Source organism: Pelmatolapia mariae, linkage group LG13 (assembly GCF_036321145.2).
Source record: "Pelmatolapia mariae isolate MD_Pm_ZW linkage group LG13, Pm_UMD_F_2, whole genome shotgun sequence".
Lineage (NCBI taxonomy): Eukaryota > Metazoa > Chordata > Actinopteri > Cichliformes > Cichlidae > Pelmatolapia > Pelmatolapia mariae.
In genome coordinates, this window is record NC_086238.1 from 10,300,470 (window position 1) to 10,322,418 (window position 21,949).

At 40.6% G+C, this 21,949-nt stretch overlaps 2 protein-coding genes and 1 pseudogene across 2 annotated transcripts; all 3 read left to right on the forward strand.

Annotated features, from left to right (window-relative positions):
* The first annotated feature begins 18 nt into the window (after nucleotides 1–18).
* LOC134640409 (centrosomal protein of 55 kDa-like) lies at nucleotides 19–7,162 on the forward strand (annotated as a pseudogene).
* Nucleotides 7,163–7,756: 594 nt separating this feature from the next.
* LOC134640410 (free fatty acid receptor 4-like) lies at nucleotides 7,757–9,497 on the forward strand. Its single transcript, XM_063492207.1, has 3 exons — nucleotides 7,757–8,296; nucleotides 8,370–8,501; nucleotides 9,135–9,497. The coding sequence occupies exons 1-3, from the start codon at nucleotides 7,757–7,759 to the stop codon at nucleotides 9,495–9,497; spliced, it is 1,035 nt and encodes a 344-aa protein (XP_063348277.1).
* A 6,740-nt stretch (nucleotides 9,498–16,237) lies between these two features.
* Nucleotides 16,238–21,850, forward strand: LOC134640376 (leucine-rich glioma-inactivated protein 1-like). Its single transcript, XM_063492127.1, has 8 exons — nucleotides 16,238–17,109; nucleotides 17,367–17,438; nucleotides 18,000–18,071; nucleotides 18,193–18,264; nucleotides 19,039–19,110; nucleotides 19,547–19,716; nucleotides 19,811–19,975; nucleotides 20,105–21,850. The coding sequence occupies exons 1-8, from the start codon at nucleotides 16,913–16,915 to the stop codon at nucleotides 20,920–20,922; spliced, it is 1,638 nt and encodes a 545-aa protein (XP_063348197.1). The 5' UTR covers nucleotides 16,238–16,912; the 3' UTR covers nucleotides 20,923–21,850.
* The last annotated feature ends 99 nt before the right edge of the window (nucleotides 21,851–21,949 follow it).

A 21,949-nucleotide genomic window follows, 5' to 3' on the forward strand; every position in this document is an offset into this window, starting at 1 on the left:
GTGGATACCGATCACCTTATGAGTCACAGCAGCCACCAGCAGCCTGAAGGGGCTTTACTGTACGGAGCACCAAAAAGAGACCCTCATCCTGTGCTGCAGCGCCACTCTTTGGTGATGCCTAAGTACTGCCATCTTCCCCTGCAGTCAATTTTTTTTAAAAATAGTAACGTTTCTTCTATTAAGTAAAGCCACACAATTTTATGTTAAATCTAAAAGTTAATAAGCTGCAAAAACATTCATATAGAAAGGCAATATTGTTATTATTTAACACCAGTTTTATCCGCTGAGCTCCTCCTCTTCTCTGTTTTCACGCTAGTGGGCGATGAAGAAGTAAAGGGTTGACATAATCATCCAACTTCACAATTTGACAGCCAACACCATCTTTAGGTAACAAAATATAAACCCAGTAGGTGTTGCAGCAGATTTGGTAAAACAATACCTTAAGAAAGTAAGATTTATTTTAAAATGAGCAGTCATATTTTAATACCGTTATAATAACGTTAGCTAAATGGTAACACTAGCTATTTAATGTTGGCTATCTAGCTAAAGTAGCTTTAATTCTGTCTAACAAAAACCTTATAGATTATGGCGGTTATAAGCGTGTTTTTACATCATTAATGTTATTTTATAGATATGAGAGACCAATATTCGGTATCCAGTTTAACTCTTAAGTAAGAGCGATTTTGTTAGCATGTTAACTGTTAGCTTGTTAACTAGCGATAGACAAAAATATACTTTGCTGATGCCAGATTTATTTAATTCAATTTTTCTTACATGTAGTGGGGATGTAGATGCGTTGCTAATAAAATTAGAGACACCTTTAAATAAAATAAAGAATAAATTTAAAAAATATATATATAGATAGATATAGATTTAAAAAAAATACACTAAGTTTCAAAGTCAAAAACAACTAGCTGCAATGCAATACATGACAAACAAATTATAAAATTACTGCTTAGAAAGCAAACTTTGGTGAAGTCTTTGCTCATGAATATTAGGTAATGTAATCCTGCTCGTATTGTTGATGTTTTATATGTTATATTCTAAGATGCATTGCTCCTGTGTTACTTGTGAGCAGGTAACAGGGATGGCAGCATCTAAATACAAGCGCTCTCTTAAGAAAAAGCTCAACTCAGAGCTTGCCATGGCTGTCAGCAGCCTCAGGAAAGAGAACGCCTACCTGAAAAGGACCCTGGCTGAGCTGACCCACCAGCAGTCGCAGCATAATAAGCTTGTAGAGGTAATCTGCTCACACTGCTAAGTCTAATTATTTTTACTTTTATTTTTGTATCAATACATCCTGCCAATATTTAAAAGATGTTTTGTTGTGTCTCCATGCAGAGATTCCTCTCTCTTGAAGCTATAAGGCTCGAGTGTACCTGGGAATTTAGGACGAAACATGAGAAAACTGCTTCACCCTCTGAGCAGCTGTGTAAAAAAGAAAAGAGACCAGTGGATGCAGTGAGTAGCATATCCCGTTACTCCAGAGAGATTGAGGAAATCGAGGAGAAGCTTGAGGTCATCTCAACAAGGTGTCAGTATGTCGAGAACAAAGTTACAGGGAAGCAGGTATAGCAGATTTTCAAATTAGAGATTATAATGTCGGAAGCAGTAAAAACAAACAGTTCTGTTTAACCCAGTACATCTTTCTCTTCAAATCTATAGACCATATAGCATTGTCTGGTTAAAGCACAGAAAAAGGTCTGGAGCATGTTAGGCATGCTTAATTGCTTGCCAAGTTTTTTTGCCCTGCTGCTGCAGGGGACAGCCAGTGATGTCAATGCAAATAATTCCTTTGCCACAAGGGGTCACTGCTGAGCTTTCCAACACAGCTCCCCTTAAATGTCAGTCATGACTTTTGTATTCATTTGGAAAGGCAGGCATCAATGTCTGTCTCTTCCTGTGAAGCTTTGTATTTGGGAAGTTGTATTAGCTGAGTAAGTTTTATCTCAGACCTTTAGTTTAGCAGTCTGGATGCTCAACAGCTTCTCCTACCTCTATGAATGCTTCACTACCATTAATAAATACATCTTCAAATGTCCTCCTCCTTTATCCTGACAAAACTGAATATCTTGTGTTTGGATGTCTGTCACTAAATTGTCCCCCTCGCCAACAACATCAAATCATCTTCTAAGCACCTTGGTATCATCCAGGGGGCCTGAAACATTTTTGCCCAATTTTTGCCCAACTGGTCAACACAATGAAGCTTAGTGGGTGGTACTGGCCAGCTTCTTATAGAGAGTCCTGAGAGTAGGAATTCTGGGTCAGTGGAGCATTGTTTATAGACCAGTGTGTCATTAAGACGGTTCCACTGCATGTCACTAGCTGGTGACTGTTGTGGACAGACGTGTCCACTGTAGGTGCAATGGGAGCAACATTTTTCTGCACTGGTTTGCTGGTGGAAGAAAGCTGTCTGAAAATAGTGGAAGCACAGTGGTTAGTACCATCACCTTAGACTAAGAAGATCCTGGGTTTGAATCCAGTGGCTGGGCCTTGATTGGCGATTCTAAATTGACAGTAGGTGTGACTGTGAGCACGAATGTTTGTCAGTCTCTCTGTACTAATCCAGCAAACAAGAAAAGGTCTCGTAAATGTGGAGCATTTTTAATTGCTTGTTAAATTTGCAGCTGTGCTGCTTCAGATGCAGCAGTCATGTGAATGTGATTATTTCCTTCACACTGCTCACATTACTCTTAGACTTTCCAACATCTGTTTAGCTAATTAAGCCCCTCTTGCCCAAGTTATACCACTAGATAGCGGCAGTTATTTTTCAGTCTCACTAGGATTAGGATACTGAGAGCCATGATAGTCATCATAGAGATGTTATGGATCTTTTTTGAACTGTCCTGCCTGCCAGCTAGCTTTTGCTTTTTATCGTAGCAACTAAGAGACCGTTAATATGAATTGCTCATTTTCAAATGTGCAGTATTGTTTTGTGTCTTTCTGATCTCTCTGGTAGGACTCCACGGCTGATGAACAGGTTTCCACGAGTAATGAAGCTGTGGCAGAGGTCCAAATTCATCTCAGAGATGTAAGTGTTTTCTTGGCACAGCTGGAAAATGCCCCCTGTGTTTTTCTATCCACTCCTAATTCCCCTTAATCTTCTTTTAGTCCGTTTTTACTTACAAGTCAGGCTACAGTATACATGTCGTACTAAGTGTTTGTGGTTTGGAGACATCTTTCTGGCACAGATCTGTTTCTGTCTTTTCTTTTATGTGCTTCTCATTCTTTCATTCAATGCCCTGAGGCCTTGGAAAAAAACAAGCAGTGGCTGGAGTATGACCAGCAGAGAGAGGCCTATGTGAGGGCAATTCTGGCCAGAATGTTATGGCTGGAGAAGCAGCTGAATGAAGCCAATCAGGCCCGTTCACAGCAGCACAATGAGGACCATTCAGACGGTGAGCCAAGAGGATAGTGGGCAGCAGACACTCACCACTGGGGCGACAAGGGGCAGCAGTCTGTCACAACAAGTTTTTAAGATATCAAGATTGTCCAATAGTAGCCCACTGTAGCAGAATGTGTCCTCATGTGCTTCATTTATCTTTTTTTAATGCCACATGGCACACATCTGAGTAGACATGCTTTTGTTTCCCACTTCTGCTTTTAATTTTTGATTTCTTTTTCTTATTGTAGAGAAAGAGAAAATAAGCCAGATGCAGGAGCATTATGAAAGACTCCTCCAGAAAGCCAAGGATGAACTGGAGGTACTGAGGGAACGAGTTGAAGTGACCCACCAAAATCTGATGATCACCCAAAATTGGTATGTTTGAAAAATCAAGGCATAAAAAATAGATCAGTAATAGACAAAGTGTGGGGTGCAGCCCTCTGGTGGACTGTAGCTGTATTGCAGGTGGGCTACCAGGAGTTACTTTTTACATTTTGAAAATATATTTTATAATTGTCAGTAGTTTTACTTATTTTATAATTCCAATTAAATAATCCATTACAAGTGGAATAACTTTAAGAACTACTTGACAAAAGCCACGCGATTTAAAACTGACAAATTCTTCATTTTCTGCCTTTTTTTGATACCAAAAACAAAAGCAGACAGGTTATCTTTATACTTTAAAATGGTCAGCAGTCTGAAGTTTGAGAATGGCTCTAATGATTAAATGTTTCCATTTAAGTTGGTGGTTAGCTATTTGACAGGCAAAAATGATCTTTAGGTGCAAGGAAAGAGAAAGGGAAGTGGAGGAGCTCGAACAGCAGCTGCAAGCTGAAAGGTTGAGCAGAAGCACACAGGAAGTGCAGAATTGCCCTGAGGATGAAGAGCAACAACAGAGAGATGAGAGCGAAGTCCTCCAGGGCGTGCTGGATGATGAGAGAAGAAGGTCGGAAAACGCTGAGCTGCAGGTAAAAAGTAAAAATCTTAATGTGCTCACATGAGGGAAGAAAGAGCCAATGAAATCACAGAAAAATTACTCTCCAATCAGGCGAATCTCTTTCAGAGGTTTATGTTAAATCGTCACCATGCAGACCAGGAAAAGATTGCAGACCTAGAGCGACAGGTATGACAGGCACATTTACTTTCTGTTAGTTTTCGCAGTTTCGTGTTGCTGATTTACCCATTGTTAATGATGGCCCAGATTAATGACAATGCACAGAGGATGACCAGTTTGTGTTTTTTAATAAGTCTTTTGGAGATTAAAAGCTTGACTCATGTAGGAATCAGAGCAGTATGCAAACACAGTGTGCTCTGTTTTGTCTGTGCCTGCCTTCTAAAGCCACGCATTATCTCTTGTATTATAGTGTTATTCATTCAGTTTATCGCAGTGACAATTTTTTACATTTTAGATCCAGATTTCTTCACAAGACCTTGAGGATGAGAGGCAGAATTGCTCTTATTTAAAGAAGCAAATGGTCAAAGTTCTGAAGGCATTGCAAAAAGGAAAAGGCCATGTGGCAAAGCAGTTAAAGGTTGGCGTCAGTATCTTATCAGAGGATGATAAGATTGATCTGTGATCAAACTTAAAGCTGCATTAAGAGAGCTTTTACCCCTCAGCCTTTAAAGGATAAAGAGTGCCCACCCCATCATGTATGGTGTGGACGCCAACATTTCTGAACGTGATAACTCAAGAACAAGGCAACACAGGATTTTGACATTTTTACCTTAGGTGCATCTAGGGCTGCTCAATTATGGCAAAAATTATAATCACGATTATTTTCACTGAAATTGAGATCGCAATTATTTTACGATATTTATTTAACAATAACAATGTCTTGAATAATGGCTTTAAAGATTGTCAAAAAATAAGATAAAATAGTGTGCAAATACTGATAACAGTGCAAATGTTTGCAATATAAAAAATAAATGAAAAATGTAAACATCTATGTTTAGTGAACTTCAAAATACTGCATAATATTTATGCATACAAATAACCAAACATCAAGGCAAGCTGTGTAGCCACACAATGCACAATTGCATCAAACGTATGTCACTTTGTGAGCAGTCTTCAAATGATTGAATAAATTTGTAGTGTTGCTCTGTGGTACAGCTATGACACCGTAGCAAAGTTTACACACCATGTCTACTTGATCCACGTCTGACTCCGTGAACCCATAATGTTTCCACACCACTGAAGTCGTTGTACCTCTCTTTTCAACCAACGGCATTCTTTCTTCAGCAGCCGTTATCCTCCCCTCTCCAAATAACTTCCGCTTAGCTTTCCGAGCTGTCTGAGCTTCCCTTGGGTCCTCTTAATTGTTGTGGCGCGTGTTCGAAACGCAGAGAGGTGCGCTCGATTTGCCACACGGAGCAGCGCGAGAGTAAAGCACGAGGGAGGTGCTAAAAATCGGCTCAGTCATTTTTAATGATCGTTGAAAGCCCAGATCGTAATTTAGATTAAAATTCGATTAATTGAGCAGCCCTAGGTGCATCTACTAAATATTGTGGAGTAAAAATCTCAGTAATCTCAACCTCAAAATCAGAGGTCAAGTTTTCTTAAAATCTTGTAATAACTTAAGAAGGAAATCACCTAGGAGTTTCAAATTGATACCATAGGTTTGTCTACTAGGAGGCTGAGGGGTAGCACTGGCAGCCGCCAGTATTTTGTTTTCTTTTTTTAACCAATTCAGTGTTGCAGGCAACATTAATTTTCATTTGGAGTTTTTTAGTAAGTACTGAATATTCAGTACTTACTGCTTTCTGTTCACCTGAGCACACCAGGTGTTTCCTCACTTTGCATGTCTGCTGCTGTAATTTCTTCCATTGATAATTTTCTGCACGAACCACAGTTAAAGCAAACAGATTCAAAACGAATTCAAGTTGTAAAATCAAGTAAAAGGCAGCACCTTTCATACTCAATCTACTGTGTTATTGTAAAAAATAGTGTAGCTTTAAGATTTACCTTGGAATAAATTTAGCAGTTTTCATTTTTTTTGTTAGTGTTTTTTTAATCCCAGGACTAAAGTGTAACTGATGGATGATGTTGTTTGTGTTAGAGAGAGGAGCCGGATCAGAGCTCAGGTGAAACGAACCCTCCCCTGTCCCAGTTCTCCAGACCCAGCCTGACATCCTCGCCTCACAGCAACTTGATGAATGAAAGCTTCCTGGAGTGTCCCGTCTGCCAGGCCGAGTATCCAGTCAGTCACCACCGAGAACTGATGAACCATCTAGAAATCTGCCTAAACTGAGCTGAGCCTCGAAGCTCTTTAATCCTGCATCTTCTTTAAGATGGATTGGTTGTTAAATTCAAGTTATTTTGATAAATTAATGTGACAAGTTGCTTAAGCTGTGTTTGAAACGAATCCTCAAAGCTTTGATTAAACATAACAGCAAAGATTTCCCCAGAAATGTAACTGAGCTTGGAGCAATCTCCGCTTCATCCAGCACAGCCAAGCAGCTGCAGCTGCTTACAGCTCTTGGCAGTATACTGTTGCAGCCGCTTGAAATCTGTAATTAGCAATAAATGCACTATGTAAAGGGCTACATCTTGTCTTCGTTCTATAGTATTTACAGATTGTCTCCCTAAACTGGCCTTGTATTATCTGGACTGGACTAGCACACCAGCTGTGCTGGATGCAGAGGGATTGCAGGGGAATAACACCTTGCATGTTTTTGTACAAAATAAACACTATTAGATGGGAAATTGTTTGAAGTTTGGTTTAAATACTCTGTAGAGACTGTGCTCCATGTAATAAATCTACTGATATTGATCTTTTTTTGATGCACTCAAATTATTTTTGGTTTCAACTGATATATACAAATATACAAGCACCTATTTGATGTTTTGAGTGTTGCTGCTTTTTAGCAGGAAGTGTTTTAGCAAATGGCAGTGGTAGGTTTATTTCTATAGCACATTTTATTACATGTAAACTATATGTGCTTAACACAGAAGGCAGTGAAAAGAGCAAAATAAAATCAATTTAGAAAGAAATCTTTCCAAAGTGCAGCACTTAACAAATTTCTCAGACCACTTGTCATTAAAAACAAGAAAACACACATATTTTAGAAATCTGTCAAAAAATAGTTTAAAGCTAAAAAAAGATATGTTGTTATTTATTAGGTAAACAACAAACCAAATTCATGTTTTTATGTCCAAATTTGAGTAAGCAGATCATCACGTCATCACTTAAAGTGAAAATGCAAAGACTTCCTTTTAAGCATTGCAGAGCAAACGGCATCAGAAAGTCTAGTCTCCACCCACCCTTTTTCCTCCCTTTTACTTCTTATCAGCATCTGTCAACATTCATTTTTCTGTTTGTCTGCAGGAGTGAGCAGTGTGTGCATTTCACATTTAGCACCTTTTCAGCCTGCATGGATACAGATCTTCACATACATTCCCTTCACTTGAGAAACTTGACTTATTTTTCTTTCTTCTCTGAGCTGCACCACTCAAATCAGGTTGCTACCACTGTAATGGAGACCGCAGCTATCAGTGCAGTCTTTCTGGTCTCTGTAGCTGCAAATGCAGGAGCTGCAGTCCTGGTAACCTGTGAACGCAGGCTGCTGGCCAATAAGACCATCCTGACTCTCAACTTGTTCGTGGCGGATCTGCTTTTCGTCAGCATGATCCCGCTGATTGTGACAGTGCGTTGGACCATGTCCTGGGAGCTGGGGTATGCAGCCTGCCACACATTGCTCTATGTCATCTGTATGAGTGGCTGTGTCGCCATCACAACCTTGGCCTCGATCAGTGTGGAGAGAGTCCAGGCTATTCTCCGGCTGCAGACTGTGCCAAGTCTGGCTCCCAGGATGGTGACTGTGACCCTCGTCTTCATCTGGGCTTTCTCTGCACTCACCTCCCTCCCCCTCAGTCTGTTCTTCACTGTGATGGAAGTGGATTTCCCAAAGCTGGTATGGATAAATTTAAAAAAGAGGAAATATTTCTACAGTAAAGCCATGCCTATGTTTGTTATTATCTCCGCAGGAACACGGTCACATCTGTACTCTCAAGTGGCCTGACCCAGCAGGGGAGATTATGTGGAACGTAGTCTTCACTGCCCTGTGCTTCTTTTTCCCAGGACTCATCATTCTGGTTAGTTACAGCAAAATATTGCAGGTGGGTTAATGCTGTCTTTGCTAAAGATGGCAGGCAGTGAGGAGAAGGACAGATCAGTTGTTGTCTGTTTTTATGCTTCTAACGCAAATTGTAAAAATCCAGCTCTGAATTTACCGTTTTCTCACTTTACAGGTTTCTTACAAGAAGACATAGAAATATACATGAGTTAGCTTAATTTTTAAACTAAAAATGTTTTTTGGCCACTTCAATTTCTTTTTCCAGCTGTCATTATACTTATATTATTAATTTAATAAGCATTCTTCCTTGAATTAATGCATGGATATCCTGATTTCTTAGACATTTCTCTGTCACCGTGGGGGAAAAAATGTGTGCTTACTAATTATTACCTTTGTGTGTACGTTCAGTGCTCTCCGCTATCAACTGTAAACACTAAACTGGGCAACCAGCTATGCCAATGTATCCATGAGTGTGACACAGAAAACAGAAGAACATGGTGACCAGCTGCAAATTGATTTTAGCGCTCAGTAGACTTTATGGATGAGACAAATAAAACTGTTTCCATGCTTCATGTGTAAATCCATATACAAATCAATCAGGGTGTGTAAATGGTTTCATCATGTCTCTGTAACCACAGGTGTTTGCATTGTATCAAATATTGTATTTCTGTTTCAGATTGCTAAAAATTGCAGGTTAAGGCTCCGACCCAGAGACCGTCAGCACCCCAATGGAGACTCTCCTCACTACTACATCTCCCGCCAGGATATGAAGCTCTTCCGTACTATGCTGGTCTTGATGCTTTCCTTCTTAGTCATGTGGAGCCCTATTTTCATTATCACCTTCGTCATACTGGCCCACAACATACAGGGTCACATATATGTCTCTTCCACCATGTTCTTCTGGGTGGTGACGTTCACTCTGGCAAATTCAGCGCTCAATCCCGTCCTCTACTCAGTCTGCCAGTTCAAGAACAGCTGGCGCAAACGCTGCTGTGGCTCAGTTGTGTTTCCAGTGAGAAAAAGACCCACCAGTGGGTGAACACTGGGAATACATCCATAATCATGTCAAATAGAGCAGGGATGTCAAACTCATGTTACATTGCGGGGCCACATACAGCCCACTTTCACCTTTAGTGGGCCACACCAGTGAAACTCCTCTTTCTCTCTGTGTAAAGAAGTCTAAATACACATTTGAGATATCTTAATATAAGAAAAAGAAGTGCAATTTCAACCATATGTCTTATTTTCCTACATGACTAAGAAATGCTGCTGTATTAAATTGAAGGAATCTGTCAGCATGACTCTGGTCATGGTAAGAAATTGTAAGAAATAAATGTAAAAAATTACAGAAAACGTTCTAGTAGCTTGTTGTTCAGATTGTCTTGTAAATATAAAACAGAACATGTTTTTTTTTTCTATAGTAGTGAAAAAACAGGGATTTTGTCAGTTCCTTAATTGTTCATATATTTGTTCATTACTTTACTGTAGTATGAATGGCTGTGGTGGAGGTCTTTTTCATTAGGCTATAAAGCTTGATTATTTAAAAAAATTTTTTAAAGCCTTCCAGTGGGCCAGATTAGAGTCTTTGCCAGGCCAAATTTGGACACCGGACATTCCTGAAATAGTGCAAAGCATGTATGTCTGGTGGCTTTTGATGTACAACATACCGTACACGTCACATATAAGACAAAGAGTGTGAATGCAACACCTACAGGATTCTGCATTACTGTCAAAAGCAGTGTTTCCAAAAGGTTCTTGAGGGCTAAAGAATGAAAAGTGTGAAAACTGAAAATCTTATTTTGAAAACATCTTTTGTGTTTTTGTATTTTTCGGTCTACAAACATGTATCTTACAAAAAATACATAGGGGGTCATATAACTGCAATTGCAGCTGCGCACATTATTATTAGCTTTATAACAATATTATTATGCCAATTCTATCTATCTATCTATCTATCTATTAGGGGTGCAACGATACACAAAATTCACGGTTCGGTTCGGTTCGATACTTTGGTGTCACAGTTCGATATTTTTTCGATACAAAAAAATGTTCATGCCTTTTTAATTTGTCATTTATTAAAATTATAAATATATATTTTAACTCAAAAGTACAGTTTTTAAATTTAATGTTGCTGAAACAACAAAATAAAATAAAAAAAATCTGATCGAGAAATCCCTCATCTTTGGAAAAGAGAGTTTATTACAGAGAAACGTCTCTTTCCAAAATAAAAGCTATACTATACGCTTCTTCTGGACTATATTCTCAGCAGCATATTAAACATATCAGGTCCCCATAAGGAGAATCATGTGCTAACGGCTGTCTAAATGACTCAGGTAAAGTTTGTAGCATGCGTGCTTGTTGTTTTTGTCTGCTTCCACTTGTCTTTGCACTAGGATGATGTCAGCGTAAATGTGCAGTCATATTCGTTGTGTTCCCACTAGTGCTGTCAGCGTTAATCTCGTTAAAATGACATTAACGTCATAACGCGGCAAATCTCCGTTATCTCCGAGTTATCGCAGATCGCCCCGTGCGTGGGGCTGGACAGCGTCAACACCAATGTTCCCTCTAAGCTGCGCACGTGCGCAATTGCGCACTGCTGGCACGGTCTCTGCGCACAGAAAATCTGCGTTGCGCACAAAAAAAAAATCTAACCTGAATTAAAATTAAAATTAATACGTTAACAATTCTGTTTTGCAGTGTTAGTCAGTAAGTGACTGACTGCTCCTGAATGGGTTTAGAACGATGCCACCTTATCCCATAGTCCAGCCAATCACGCGATTCACATTCATGTATATGCGCAGCTAATCAAGGTCGTTGACAGGCTATGACAGCGTCCTTATGCGCCGACACCGGAGTTTTAGCTAGCAAAGCGGCGTGGCTGATGTGGAGTGAAGCCACGTTAATGACAACGTGTACAACCATTGGAGATGTGAGCAGGACAGACAGAACAATTAATGGAAAAATTGTGGACTTTATACCAGTTTTTAAATTGTGTTGATAGGCCACCTAAAACCAGAGTTATGATAAAAATATATGCAATGTTTGCTTTTCTTCCTGAATACATTGATGTTTATAGTTACTGCGGGAAGAAACGGTAAAAACGGCGTTTTATAAGGAAAAAGGCTCGAAAGCGCTCTGCACCTGTGAGCAAAAACAAATCCCACCCCCCCTCTGCCTTTCCTATTCGTCCAAAAAGTACCATGTCGACCAATCAAAAAATGATATGGCAACGTGGCATCTAGTTGTTAAGAAAAGGGGGGAAGTTTTAGGAGTGACGGCGGTGTTTTGAGATGTGAGAGATTTGCCACGTTTAGCTCAAATCTTGTGTAGTTAGTGTGTAGTGTAGTCAATAGTTTTGTTAGTGTGTCAGAACAATGAGGCGACTGCTGAATGTTACAGGTGTTACAGGAGTGATACATCTCCTGTTGCAGACAGAGAGTTACAGGACTCTCTCCCAGACCACAGACTCATAATACAAGTCAGAGCTTTATAAAAAAAAAAAAAAAGAAAGAAAGAAAGAAAGAAAGTTGTGTTTTCGAAATTGGAGTTCAAGTTATTTTTACTTCCAGTAGTGTTAACATACTACACAGGCCAATGGCTAGATTTCTTTTACATGTAAGTGGGCTAAAGCAGTTAATTAAAAGTAGTCTAACATAAATGTAAATGCTGTAATTTGATTATTTTTAATAAACCATGTAACTTGGATGGATTAGATGCTGGTGTGACCACAGTGCACATGTCTGATGTCGCTCACAGTGGTCCAAGAGATCGCTCAGGGAGTTTGTGTGTTCGCTCAGACACGTGAAAAATTAGAGGGAACATTGGTCAACACCTTAACAAGCTAACTGCGCTAACGCACTACTTCCCACCGTGGCACATCCGACATACTGTTTTACTTTTGTGCATGACGCGCTTACCATCAGGGTCATGCTTCACATGAAAACCAAGATAGTTCCAAAAGCCAGATCTGAATGAGGGTGGGGGAGGTTCAATTTCGGGTAGCGTTGAGGCAGTTGCCGTGTTGCAAGGAGCTTAGCTTCTGTCTTGATAGCTTGCGCTGCGCTCAGTGGATCTGCACTCGACAGTGCAGCCTAGGCGGAGTAGTCGAACGCAGATCCACTGAGCGCTCAACACAGACAGCATCGTCATTAGAAAAGTTGATAAAATAAATAAAAATTTTTGTATTGTTCATACATATGCATACCGAACCGAAAGCACTGTATCGAACGGTTCAATATCGATACGAGTATTGTTGCACCCCTACTATCTATCTATCTATCTATCTATCTATCTATCTATCTATCTGGGGGGGGGGGGGGGTTGTCTTGTTTGAATTGAATTCTGTCTCTCAGACCCAGATCATGTTAACAAAGGTCTGTTTGTCTCCCTACAAGAGTTTTCAGAGTCCCCTCTGCAGTTCTTGAGGTGCCACTCAAGAACGTGGTCACACACTGGACTTGGTTTTATCACATGGTTTATCTGTCCGTAATGTACTCGTCGAGGATGCGGTGTTCTCTGACCATATGCCTATTTTATGTGACATTGGTCTTTTTAACCCTGTTGTTAAACAGGCTGTACCTGCTCAATGTTATCGTGCTTTTGGCTCAGATACTGCCAAACGGTTTTCCATATTGTTTGACCAACTTATTTCTTATCCTCCTGAGTTGTCCACCTGGTGTTTCACTGCATTTCTGACTTTTTTATGCTGTTGTCTCAAAGGTTGTAACAGCATCATAACCCTTTAGCTGTTTCCCAAATGATTGATTCACTTGTTCTATATGAAAGACTGGAACTTTTCTTTGAACTGCACAGTATGAAATCAATTCTTGTAAACTTTAATGACCATCTTTTACACCACATGCCCGTCCTGATGCAACCACAAAAGAATTTGTGCCTCCTTCCCTGGATTAAACTGAGGAATCTTTCTCTTGTTAGAAAAATGTTTAAACCATTACACACATATTCCAAGTAGTGGATTTTTTATTAACTGCACAAATTTATAATTTCAAAAATACATAATTAATATACTGTATTTGTCATTTTACACAATATCTTATGGAGAAACTTAATGGATGAAAGAGATTGTTTTTGTCTTTCTCTCTTACACAGTCTCTGACACCGTTCTTTATCTATTCACTCTAAATAGTAAAAAACCAAAACTGAATAGCATAGGGTGGAGGAAAGATGTTTGTTAAGGAAATGCTCATGTGCTAGACAGAGTCCAAATCAAATGACATGCAAACTGTTCTGGTAAGCTGATGCACCACGTAGATGATGTTGTTAAAGCCAGACTGAAACAGATCAGGATGTCAAGCTTCATTTCAGCTGTGATTTGTCCACTAAACATTTGTTTGGTTTCTGCATCCAAGGCTGAGCAAACTGCTGGAGACAGCTATGGTTTGACTGTTCTGTCTAAAAGAAGGGGAATAACCCCAGTTTACTGTTATGCTACAGTGACTGTTTGGGTATTTGCACTTGAGTGACAAAAAGACACTGATAAAGGATGAGGTGTATTTTTAGGTTTTTAAAAGTGTTTATGTTTTGAAATAAACAGTTATAGTTATCTAGCTTTTTTCTAGGGAATCAAATGTTATTTATTCCTCTGCTTTTGTTTACTGAATATAAATATTTTTGCAGATCTCATAAATCGTGATTTTAATTGTCTTTTCGCGCTCTTATGGTGGCAGCGTAACTTTAACAGCAGGGAGGCCTTGGATGGGCAGTTCTTGAGCAGCAGCTGCTTGTAAAAGCTTTACGGGGAGTTTTTGGCACAGTGTACACTTTCATAATCATATCATCATAACAATAATTAGCAACTTCTACTTCTTCATCATTCAGTCACTGATGGACAGGAAAGGATCCTAAGGTGTAATTTCATCGTTCATCAAAACATAATTTTGAGCTTTATTTGTTTACATTTTTCATATAATTTAATTTTTATCTATCAATATTTCTCTTTATTATTAGGATGTGTGTGTATGTGTGTTTTGTTGTAATTACACATCATCAGAACTCCTTGTAAAGCTTTCACAGATGTCCATGAAGCCAAGATGAAAGCTAGCACATTAAAGGAGGTATGCCTACTCTGTGGGCTGACAAGATGGCAGACCTGCAAAACAAGTGCATTCACTCAGTTTGCTCAAGATCAGAGCGGGAGAGCCTCTAGCAATTTAAAATCTTGATAGTCATGTAGAAAAGCTCCCTGTGGATAATGCTCTTTTCCCCTTAAGGTGTAAATCTTAGAGAAAGAATTTTATGAAGCTAATGAGTCCACCTGACAACTAAACATATCTACCTTGCTCGGCATTTCCCTCTAGTGGGGAATTCAACTCATTTGTGTAGACTGCCAGACAGAATGGCTCTATTTTACCCACAGCCAGTGGGTGAAGACTGAACATCTCCACAAATAATATAATTTTATTAATGCATCTTTAGGTAAAGGGGCAGATAAGTCAGGTCACAAGCTAATACAGGCCCAAACAATGATCAATAACAATATTTTAAAAAGCACTGAAAGGTGAAGTTAGTAATGCTGAATAATTTGTTACACGGGCATTATTCTGCTTGAGAACCTTAAGTCCTTGGATTCATCATGCTACAGTGACACTTACCACCCATGTAAACATTGTTCCAGCCCTTCATATTAGTGCCCAAAGGAACAGCATCTCCCAGCAGGATGATGTCACACTGCTAAAACTGTTATGGCATGGCTCAAATAACACAACAAAGGCCACCCCAGCTTCCAAACTCCTCAGATCTCAATGTAAGAGCATCTGGGGGATGTGCCAGAACAGGGCTGATCCACTGAGACTCCACCCCTAAACCACACAACACCCACAGAGGTCCTGTGTCAACGCCCTGACTTAGGAGAGGGGCTGTTTGAGTGAAAAAGGGGAAATCTACAAAATATTACACAGTAGTCTAATGTACTCAGTGATCAGTGTTGATTACAGGAAACTCCAAATACATATTAAAAAGTGAGAAACACTTGACTCACTGTGGTCATATTGTTACTGGAAAGTCTGTGTCCTACTCTGGTGATGAATGGTGACATTTATGAAGCACAGACACTACACAACATCTTGCAGCACACACAATAATATCTACTGTTCTCTCCCTGGTCCAGCAGCTGCTGATACTTCTTAGAAGCAGCCTAATAGCTTCATTCTTCCCAACTTCATTTTTCAAACCTCCCAGAGGAGGATCACGCTCCTCTAATTCTCCTGCATTAGTAATATCACTGTAAACATGCGCAGGATATCAAGTATTGTAATCATGTGAGTATTTGTGCACTTTTCAAAAGCCCTGTGTATATTTGTACCAAGATGGGTCAGAAGCATGCAGGCCTGACAGCCACAGTGAGTAAACATATTAATCAGAAGTAAGAAATGAGATGATGACAGCCTTATAGGGCTCCAAGAGCACCCTCCTGAACAAACAAGTGTCTGGCACAGAAGATTAAGAGAAAACTGCAATAAAACTGTGAAGGTGGTGGCTTGCAGCAGTATTAAAGCATAAAAAGAGACGAGTGGATTTTTAGGGACCGTTTAACCTGCTCTTTGTTTAAGAGGATGAGGGGGATGGTACTGAGGCAGAACAGATGTCAGAGTGACAGGAGGGTTTCCCCACACCCCTCCACCACAGGTCAGAAATACTTTGCATCCTCCAGTCGTCATGGAAACCGAGTGCAAACCAGGAAATATACCCACAACATTTTACAAATATGGGAATATTTAAGAAAGCACAAAGTTTCGGTGACTTTATCGGTACCAAAGAACGCGTGATTTGTAACGGCAGGGTTTTGACAGTCAACATCTGGTTTTGAGCCAAATGTTGCAGCTACATTTCCATAATCACAATTAATTGTCAGCGGGTTTCCCATCCGCTTCCCGCATAGAAAGCTCGTGTGCGTCTGCGCCACAGACGACAGTCCGCTGGCTCATGTCAGAGCTTCTTCTCCCGCTGATTCACGAAAAAAATTGCACAATTCCGTTGCCCATTGGGCGGAATCCTCCAAGACCCTGACACGAAGAGAGTGGCGTTTGCTGAAATCATAGGCGTGGTTCTGGATGAAGATGCTCCGTCTGCTCCCGCTGGGATCCCCACCTGCCCTCACACCGCGTTTGTCACCGAGCCAGCTGGAATATTCCTGAGCTTCAAGACTCCACAGCAAGCGTCACATTATATATTTATTATTATTGCTTTTGTCTCGGAGGGTTTAGATTTCTTTTCGTCTGGAGGTTCGGTGTAATTACGGCGCTGTGGGCGCACGGGTCGCCCGGTTTTATCACCTCCAGAGCGGCGGTGGCGCACGGAGATAAACAAGAGCGGACATTCGCGTGGCCTCCAGGCAGAAGCGGCTGCAGCAGCGGTGGGAGAGGAACCACAGCAGACACCCTGGTTCATGTGTAGGGCTGTTCGACGCGCAAGTTGTGCCCGCTGCGGATCTCAAGGATGGAACATACACACAAGATACCCAGCAGACCGCTCTGGCTCGGCTTACTTGTGGTGGCGTCAGTTATACTTCTAGTGGACAGCAGGAGACCCAAGCCGCCTCGCTGTCCCTTAGTGTGTACATGTTCCAAAGATAACGCGCTGTGCGAAAGCGCAGGACTCATCCCTCGCAGCTTTCCCCGAGATATCACATCTTTGTAAGTTCTATTTAATATTGTTTTGAAATAAAAACCCCGGCCCACTGCAGCGATGAACGCAACATGCTTAGCTCTACCTGCTGGTTAAGACGTGGATTTTTCCGCCAGTGCTGCATAATAATTGCATATCCAAGGAACAGACTGCAATAAGTGCTCGTCAGTCTGTGCTGTAAGCCTAAACAGTGTGTGTGTGTGTGTGTGTGTGTGTGTGTGTGTGTGTGTGTGTGTGTGTGTGTGTCGTGTTTTTCCCCCCACAGATCATTTGTCAAGTCTGAATTCACTGAAATTCCGAAAGAGAGCTTCATCCTCACGCCTGCTCTGCATCTCCTGTGAGAAATCTCTTAGGAGTTTTTACTTTTTTCTTGCTTTTCTTGCACTCTGTCGGTCCCCAGTGAGCTGATCAACGCCATGTTTAATGTTCAAGACATTTCCCCCTTCAATGATGCTACACGTTATGATAGAATGGGTGTTGCTGTGGCTATTGATTAGGTTGGAGAAGCCTTAAACCCAAAAAATCATTTGCTGAAAACGTGGTTTTCCTGCATTCCTTTTCATGGCATGGTGATTTTAAATCTCTCTGCTAGGCTTTCTTCCAAGCCTTGCATTAAAATGTCTCTGTGTATAATAATGTGAATCCAGTAATTTACGGGTAATTCCTTCTTTTGATGAGGGAATTCATTTCCTCATTGGGTGGAGTACTGACAGAGACACTGTGTGTCTAAAAACAGACATGCAGGCCTGCAGGAATCCTCAGAGAGCACAGATCCGTGTCTTAAAAGTATGTGGTTTACAGTTAGCAACAATGGTTTTCTATTAGGCAAGATGTATTTTTATTATCCACTCGCTGACCCTGAATAGCAAAAATATTAACTTGAGATTTCTCCATGCAGCCTCTTCACAGCCAACAACCTGGAATCTATAAATGAGGATGCATTCATTGGTCTTCCTCACCTAGAATATCTGTGAGTAGTTGGTACAAAATTATCCTTAAAGTTGGTTTTTTGTTTTTGATTTTGTGATTGTTTTGTTGCATTTCCCTGACATTATCTCCCGTCTCCTGCATTTTATCCAACAACTTTTCAGATTCATTGAAAACAACCAAATCAATTCGATATCAGCGCATGCTTTTCGTGGACTGAAAACCTTAGTGCACCTGTAAGTACTTTTTCTTTTTCTTTTTTTACTAGAGGTATTAAACAAACAAACACTACTGTTGCACGGGGATTTAATTTTGTGACCTATTTCATTTAAAAATCTAATCACTGATGACCTGCTTTAAGAGGGAGAACAAGAGAAGCTTTCTCTCATTTGCATCAGACATTGTAATCTATGTGCAGGTGCAGACAAGCACTGTTCCAGTAAAACGCTGACAGTTTTTATTGCGCAACTTGTATTGCCACATAGACACTTCTCCCAACATTGTGCAGCTGTTATGAATATGATTACGAGGCAAATCCTGCCACCGTCAATGTCCACTGTAAATGAAAGTATAATATTCTTTCGTTGCAGATTTGTGAAAGTACATTATAAGTAAAAACGCTCTGAGATTTCCCTTTATTGATGCAATAATATTTAAGATAATGCTCTAAAGAAACTTATAAAATACTACACGAGTCTTCTCAACAGGAAAAAGTATTTTTTCCACCGTCTTCATTGTAGCAGAGAAAGCCATAAAATGGCTGAGGAGGCAGTGCTAAAAATAGCTTAATGTTTCCTCAAACCCACAATAAGCAATGTTCCTGCTGTACTCTCCAGGGTGGCAATATGTGCCCCAAGCTTCTTAACAGATATCTGTGTACATACAGAAATACTGCATAAACAGATTGTAATTTAATAGTTTGAGATGGTGTGGCTATGGGGAGGGGGGGGGATGCACATATAATCATTGTGGAAACCAGAAACTAAGCACAATTTTTTATCTATTTTCAGGAGTCTGGCCTACAATAATCTTGAGACGCTGCCCAAAGATTTGTTCAAGGGTCTTGAGGCCTTGACAAAAGTGTAAGTATGAATTTTACCTTTGCCTAACAAAGAGATTCATTGCATTTCAATTTACATGCGTGCTACCAAGATAAATGAGATTTCTGTGCAGCCTTCTATATATAGAACACTGTATCATTATTCCACTTCAGCCGAGGCTCGAAAAATGTGTGGGCAGCTGGTGCTTTTAGCGCTATTAAAATTGCATGCAGCAGTGAGGAAGGAGATAAGTTTGCAATCTATCACCCACTGAAGATGTCCGGTTCTCCTTTATAGTCCCCCCTTGATGATAATGAGGGCAAAGACTGAAGCTGTGAGGGCCACAGAGCAAAGCTAACAGTAGTCACACTTCAGTAACTCCAGCTTTTGGGAATTAAATGCATTCATAAAGCAGAGGGCTTTATGAATGCATTTAATACAGCATGTGGAGTTTAGTTTGGTGGTCTTTTCCCTTTAGAGACTTGAGGGGGAACCAGTTCAACTGTGACTGCAAACTCAAATGGCTGGTGGAGTGGATATACAGCACCAATGCCACCGTGGATCAGATTTACTGTAAAGGCCCGGCCTCGCAGCTTGACAAAAAGATCAACGACCTCCTGCCACAGTCATTCGACTGCATCACCACAGGTGGAGTACAAGAAATACAGTTGTTTTCTCTCAAAGTTTGACTGGATTAAAAAAAAAAGTTATTTCAAGTGGGTGTTTTTTGTTTCACTTGCAGAGTTTGAATCCTACCAGTCGATGGATTTTAACTCCATATCAGTGGAAGCATTTTCTTTTGGGAATGACCAGTACGTTGTGTTCGCTCAGCCCTTCAGTGGGAAGTGCAGCTTTCTAGAGTGGGATCACGTGGAGATGGTCTTCAGAAACTTTGATTTTATTGAGAGTAAGTGAAAGATGCATTTTTGTGAATGGGCTGTGCAAGTTTGAAAGGAGGGGTGAGTCAAACCTCTCAATGGAGATAATTATTGGAGGTGAAGATATTAATTTTTCATCCTTTCTTCTGCTTCACCAGGTACATCCACGGTGGTCTGCAAACCCCTGGTCATTGACAACCAGCTTTTTATCATTGTGGCTCAGCTGTTTGGTGGCTCGCACATCTACAAGCGTGACACGTCCGCTAACAAATTCATCAAGCTCCAAGGCATCGACATCCTGCGAATCCGCAAACCAAACGACGTTGAGACGTTCCGCATCGATGGCGAATTCTTCTTCATCATAGCAGACAGCTCCAAGGCCGGGTCCACCACCATTTACAAGTGGAACGGCAATGGTTTCTACTGGCATCAGTCCCTCCACCAGTGGTATCGGGACACCGATGTGGAGTACATGGAGATCTCCTCCAAGCCTCACCTGATCCTGTCCAGCAGCTCCCAGAGGCCCGTCATCTACCAGTGGAACAAAAGCACCAAGATGTTTGACAGGCGCACCGACATCCCAGAGATGGAGGATGTTTACGCTGTGAAGCATTTCCAGGTCAAAAGCGACCTGTATATCTGCCTGACGCGCTTCATTGGTGACTCCAAAGTGATGCGCTGGGACGGGGCCCTCTTTAGGGAATTGCAGACCATGCCTTCTCGTGGCTCCATGGTATTCCAGCCCTTCGCTGTGGGAAACTGGCAATACGCCATCCTTGGCAGCGATTACTCGTTCACCCAGGTTTACCGCTGGGATGCCAAGAAGGGCGAATTTGTTCGATTTCAGGAGCTGAACATACAGGCACCGAGGGCCTTCTCTCCAGTTTCCATAGACAACCGTCAATTCCTGCTGGCCTCCAGTTTCAAAGGGAAAACTCAGATCTATGAGCACCGGATCATCGATCTGAGCAACTGAGCTAATTTTTCTTCTGTTGCAGATTGGTTGGTGGGTGAATTTTGTGATTTTTTTTTTTGTCTAGACAGCAGGCTGTTGCAGCAGATGCAGTGCTGAACAACTCAGAAAGCGTTGATCCTAACTTGAGAACAGCAGCCATTACTCCTACTGATTTTAAAACTCTTCTAGTTAAATTAGTGCACAGTAGATTAAAGGATAAATGTATGCATCTCAACCAAGCATATGTCCGAGATGCATTTTGAGTCCAGTGCATGCACCTCAAGTTAGGATTAGACCGCATATGTTGTCAAGTCATTAATGCATGACCAGGACCTTACACAGGCCGTCCCATCCCAATAAATGCAGATCCATGTTCACTAATACATCTAACACTGGCCAGTAACTTTTTAATTTTTAATGTGTGTTCAGCCTTTTGTGTCACTCAATGTTTATACATTTCTAATGTCATATATTTATCCACAGAAACAAATTAAATTGTACTTTTTAACCTATTAACATGTTTAACTGAAGAAATCTGCCAAAATGAAATGTTTACATTTTTCCTGTCTTTCCATTTGTAAATGAAGCTTTTAAGAGTTTTTAAGAGTTTACCAACGACCGCAACAGATTATTATTAGATAATTGTTGGAGAATGATTTGAAATGATGCCTTTGATTTGGAAAATATCAAAGGTTAGAGTCTACTTGTATATCCTTGCAGCTTATGCTTTTATTGTAATAGTTTGTATAATGTTTAAAGTATTGAAAATACAGCTGTTCACAACTGGGAACTATTGAAGGTATTTTCAACCATTTTTGGGCACTGAAATGAAGGAGGACATTTGTCATAATGCTTTACCTTTGACTAATGTGACTAACTGTGTCATAATTAGGATTGATATCATGCAATTTAGAGTCAATAAAGCGTAACATTTCATCGGAGCTCCCTGCTGGTGCTGTGTAGCATGATATGTCTTCAGTGTGACATACTTAAAGCCAAAAACACAACAGCATATCTAAAGTACTGTGCGAAAGTCTCGAGCCAATCC